The 5,418-nt window shown below is 41.9% G+C and overlaps 1 protein-coding gene across 2 annotated transcripts; it reads left to right on the top strand.

Moving 5' to 3' along the window:
* The first annotated feature begins 1,659 nt into the window (after positions 1–1,659).
* On the top strand, positions 1,660–4,609 carry sdr42e1 (short chain dehydrogenase/reductase family 42E, member 1). 2 transcript variants are annotated; one of them, XM_073465259.1, is made up of 3 exons: positions 1,660–1,849; positions 2,164–2,240; positions 2,842–4,609. In XM_073465259.1, exons 2-3 carry the CDS (start codon positions 2,179–2,181, stop codon positions 3,938–3,940), a joined length of 1,161 nt encoding a protein of 386 aa, XP_073321360.1. In that variant the 5' UTR covers positions 1,660–1,849; positions 2,164–2,178; the 3' UTR covers positions 3,941–4,609. The 2 variants fall into 2 exon arrangements, with proteins under 2 accessions (XP_073321360.1, XP_073321359.1); XM_073465258.1 differs by having other exon boundaries at positions 1,743–1,873.
* The last annotated feature ends 809 nt before the right edge of the window (positions 4,610–5,418 follow it).

The raw sequence follows: 5,418 nt of genomic DNA on the forward strand, positions 1-5,418 counted from the left end.
AGTTTGATTGAGTCCTTGTAATAAAACAGTTACTATATATTTGGTATATATTGCAGTCTATTCCTAGGAAGCCCATCATGAGATTAAGTTATTGACCCCCCACTGGGGAATTTATTTTCTTTGTTTTACATTATATAAATAAAAACACTCATGATAAGTCAGTTATAAGATAAAATGCCAAAATTATATTATACAAATAAACTGATGATAGTAATGTGTGTGTGTGTGTGTGTGTGTGTGTGTATATATATATATATATATATATATATATATATATATATATATATATATATATATATATATATATATATATATATATATATATATATATATATATGATGATGATGATGATGATAAACAGGTGATGCAAAGCAGAGATGGAAACAGACCAGTGCAGCTCAAGTTCAACACAGACAACCAGCCACTAGAGGGCGTCACTCAACCAGTATTTTATTTTATATTCTAAAACATTATATAATTATACTGTATACTGTATTTTTTTTTATTTGTAAAAACTTTTGGAACACCAACAACATATCCAGTCACAGAATTATATGGAAGTGGATTTGGGCCACTGTGAACAATTTATTTGAGTTCTGACCTTCAAGATTTTAATTTTCAGGTGAATTCAAGTTAGAGCTGATATTAGGCTCATGACAGAAACCGTGAAGCTGGTAACTGGTTAGGATTGGACTCGACTTTACAAACCTTCTTCGATCCCACGTCTGTGTTCTCTGTACCAACAGAAGTAAGTAGGGTACAGAGCAGCAAACCATATAGCAGGTATACCGGATGAACAAAGCCAAGGGTAAGAAACAACAGAATTGCTTTAAAGAGGTTATATGATGCTTTGGGTTTTTTTCCCCCCTTTTCTTTTATTGTGTTATGAAGCATTTTTGTGCATGTAAAAGTCTGCGAAGTAAAAAAAACCCAAAGTTCACACCAAAGGGAGTTACTCTCCCCCACAGAAGACATTGCTCCTGCACTGCCTGAAACACCTAGTTTGGAGTTGAGCCTTTACTTCCATTACTTATGTGCTTCCCTATGTAACAGGTGTTAAATAATGATATATTGTTGTTGTGTTTATGGAAATGTTGTTGTGTTTACTGTAATATTGTCGAGTTTTCTGTAATGTTCTTGTGTTTTCTGTAATATTGTTGTGTTTTCTGCTGTTGTGTTTATTGTTATGCTGTTGTGTTTTCTGTAATATTGTTGTGTTTTCTGCAGTACTGTTTTTTTCCCTGTATATTAGGTTTTCTGTAATGCTGTTGTGTTTTGACCCTCAGGGCCACCATAGCACAGTGACCAAATACAAAATGTTACCACTTGAAAACATTTTTCAACAAATCTCTTATGGCATGAGGTGCACGTCGGACGACTTGCAGACAGAGCGCATCAAGCAAACGTCCGGTAATAAGCTTCAAAATAAAATCCTCATTGGCGAGAAACGAGAAATTAGAACGCATACAATGACAAATGCGACATGATAATACTGAAAACACATGATTAATTGACTGCTAATTTTTTTAAATATTCAAGTAGGATTTTTAAAGCCAAATTAAAATCACTCACCGTATCATTCATTCTATTGTGAAAGTCACGCACCTCACTTCCTGCCTCTTTGTAAGCCACGCCCACTTGACGCAGCCGCCTCAGCTCGTACGTCGTGACGCTCGTCCAATTGCAGAGCGATATCCGGCGATTTCTGCGTAAGTTACGTAACGAAAAGCACGTACGGCACCGAGCCAGGAAGGAGGACACCGGTGCCGAACCTCTCGTGCGATAGCAGAGTTCTGAATGAGTGATATTCGACAGATATTTCCGTTTTTCTAGCCGAACTTGTGTCGAGGTTGGTACCGACAGGGAAGCAGTGGTAAGCTAGCTCAGAGCAGGCTGTGGTTGCAGCCACTGTTAGCACTGTACCTGGAGGCATTGTTTGACGCATGGCATTGAATAACTCCTGCAATTAAAGCTGCAATGCATTATTTTACCTTGTCAACTTAGAAATAATATTAATGCATTTATATAAACTGTTTTAAGTGCTCAAGTACAAGGCTGCAGGTTAGGTGACATTACCTTGACTGTGTGATTCTGACAGTGAACTTTTCTAAACATTATGTGTGTGTTTTTTTTCTAATAATATGTCCAATCTTTCTCTTTTAGATTCACCCTCCTGCAATGGAAAATGCACGTACAGACACGTTTTTGATAACTGGGGGATGTGGCTATTTTGGTTATCGGTAGGAACTAAGTCTTACTGATTATTACACAATAACCAGGTGTTCCCACGCGCCCCTGGAAAACCTGGGAAAAAACAGTTGACCAGTTTTCCAGTCATGGAAAAAAAGTTTAATGTCCTTGAAGGTTATTTAAACTCCCCAAAACTACACAATACAGTGTCTTTATTTTTGTATATTTGCTATTGCTCTTTATGCAAGCAAAACTTCACGCAGTTGTGTAGTTTGTGTAGTTCAAAATGGGGGGAAAGGCATCATCGTAGCAGCTAGATCGTCACTGGAAATGTCCTGGATAATGATCTCTAGAAACGAGTGGGAACCCTGAATAAAATGTACATTTTTCACTGTCAGTAAAACCTCACAGTAATGATTTCAGTGGCCTTGTGGTGTCACGCTGCTCTGCCACAACAAGGTGGCGTTATCACACCAGATATCTCTGTTAACTTGGATCTTTGGCTGCCACACGACTGTGGTGGATTTGAATGTAGAAATGCATGCAGTTATTGTAGTTTTTCCTCATAGATTTACTATTTTAAATTGTCAAAATTTAAGGCTTTTAATGAATTTTCCTGCAGAGTAATTCATGTTTTAATTTCCCCTGCAGCCTGGCGTGCTCCCTGCATAAAAAAGGAGCCAAAATCATCCTGTTCGACACAATCTCTCCAAACCAAGAAGTGCCAGAGGACGTTGTGTTTGTTCAAGGAGATATACGTGAATATGCAGACGTTGAGAGGGCTATCGCTGGTGTGGACTGTGTATTCCACATCGCCTCCTACGGCATGTCCGGAAGGGAGCAGCTGAACCGGCACCTGATCGAGGCGGTGAATGTTCAAGGCACGCAGAACGTCCTGAAGGCCTGCGTCGAACATGGAGTGTCCAGGCTGGTTTATACCAGCACCTTCAACGTGGTGTTCGGAGGCCAAGTGATAGAGAACGGGGATGAAAGCCTCCCTTATCTACCTCTCCATCTTCACCCTGACCACTACTCCAGAACCAAGTCCGTGGCTGAGATGGCAGTGCTGAAAGCTAACGGCACAGCGCTGCAGGACGGCTCCGGGGTGCTGAGAAGCTGCGCGCTGCGTCCTGCAGGAATCTACGGGCCTGGTGAGCAGAGGCACCTGCCCAGGATAGTTGGCTACATAGAGAAGGGGATCTTCAGGTTTGTGTACGGTGAAGCCAGCAGCCTGGTGGAGTTTGTCCATGTGGACAACCTCGTGTCGGCACATGAGCTCGCTGCAGAGGCCCTGACCGCAGAGCAGCAGCACCGCTCTGCCGGCCAGCCTTACTTTATCTCAGATGGCAGGCCTGTTAACAATTTTGAATTCTTCAGACCTCTGGTAGAGGGCTTGGGCTATCCTTTCCCCAAAGTACGCCTTCCTGTCTCTCTCATTTACTTCTTTGCCTTCCTCACAGAAATGATTCACCACCTCATCGGGCCCTTTTATAACTTCCAGCCATTGCTGACACGTACGGAGGTGTATAAAACTGGCGTGACGCATTACTTCAGCATGGCAAAAGCTAAGGCGGAGCTCGGTTATGAGCCCCAGGAGCACAACCTGGATGAGGTTGTACGATGGTTCAGGAGCAGAGGCCATGGGAAGAAACCTCACAGCTCCTACCTCAGTCGATTACTACTAGACATCCTGTGTGTTGCTGCCTTTGTTGCTGTGGCTCTCTCTTTCCTTCCTCTTGTTGGCAGTTGATGAGGAGCGAAAGCACCAGCTCAAGCAAAAAAAAACATCATTCTGATATTTTCCAAAATGCCAAACGTGAGATTGTATCAAGACTTAAAAATCAGAATTAAGAAATACTTCGATAATCCCTGGGGGGGGATTCAATTCTTTCCCCTCTATTATGCAGTTTACACTTACATAGAAATGCATACAGATGCTGGGGATGCCACATAGCGGTGCTCCCCAAACAATTAGGGGTTTGGTGCCTTGCTCAAGGGCACCTCGACAGTGCCTAGGAGGTAGACACAACACTCCACAATGTGGTTTGAACTGGCCACCCTCCTGTTGCCAAACCAAGTCCCCCCAAGTCTTAATATGTCAAGGACAAAGCAGCTCACTGGCAGGTTCTTCAGATATTAATTAGCTATTAAGCAGCTGTTTACAGACTAACTCCAACACCCCATCACATGTGAAGATGATCATACCATCTCTGTACTGTAACGTCTTAATTTTACATCCTATAGTTTCTGTCCCTGTCAGAGACTAAAGGCCAAATGCTACCTCTTCTCTTTCACAACAGTTAGACTTTGGACAAACATTTCTAAAGGTCTAAAGATTGATAATAACCTAATACATGTCTTTTTTTTAAAAATGCTGTTGTTCATGTGAAATGTTCTGAAATGATGAATAAAACCTTCAAAGGAAAATGTGGTTTGTTTGACTCTTGACCTGGATTAAATGTTGACTTTAAGGTTTTTATGGATAGATCAATAGACTCTCAATAGCCTGGTTTGATAGCATATCTGCAATAACACCAATTTAAAGTTAACCTTGGCCTCCATTTGTGGCCACACAATCATTCCCCCCCACTGCTTGTTATTCATTTCCCAATTGAAATGACTGCACACAACATGTTTCTATGCAGCCAAATATAAGGTTAGAAGAGTCTATTTAATCATGCCTTTGATACTCCTACATAACATTCCCAAAAGGACCCACGGCACAGTCAGATACTTGGACATGATCTTAAAATGCGAGGACAACCTGAGGATATCTTTATTTTATATAATCAGAGATGAGACTAAAGAGAGAAAAAAAAAAAATAAGGTGCATAAACTTTAAGCTTCGTCCTCCATATTTCCTAAATCCACTGCAGTTTATTCCTGGTGTAAAAGGAGTCGGACCAGGTGAGGCGTGCTTTTGTGCGGTATTTTAGTCTGCCTGGGATGAATGCAGACGTCCCCTTCTCTCCAAACTATTCTCTTTTCAGAGCCGGCAGCCCCTTGCTGAGTTGGTCGCAATCATTGTTTCTCTGCAGCATTAACCACATTCCAGAGAGGCGCAGCGCATCCCGTCTTCATCCCCGCATTCCTTTTACGCAAACGAGTCCCCCGTGCAAAACGGCGTTTTACTCGGATTTTCGTGCGCCTGGCGAGCTCGGACGCACACACGACGATTATTTGTGGCGTATGAGAATATCCAGGCGACTTTCTTTTCTTCCACGGCGG

This window comes from Pagrus major, chromosome 4 (assembly GCF_040436345.1).
Source record: "Pagrus major chromosome 4, Pma_NU_1.0".
In the NCBI taxonomy this organism is placed as follows: domain Eukaryota; kingdom Metazoa; phylum Chordata; class Actinopteri; order Spariformes; family Sparidae; genus Pagrus; species Pagrus major.

What these genes read in the sequence shown, in the direction of transcription:
- sdr42e1 (XM_073465259.1), top strand. Translation starts at nt 2,179, where the DNA reads ATGGAAAATGCACGTACAGACACGTTTTTGATAACTGGGGGATGTGGC. An exon ending in TGTGGCTATTTTGGTTATCG is followed by an intron (nt 2,241 to 2,841) that starts GTAGGAACTAAG and finishes TTTCCCCTGCAG; the next exon opens with CCTGGCGTGCTCCCTGCATA.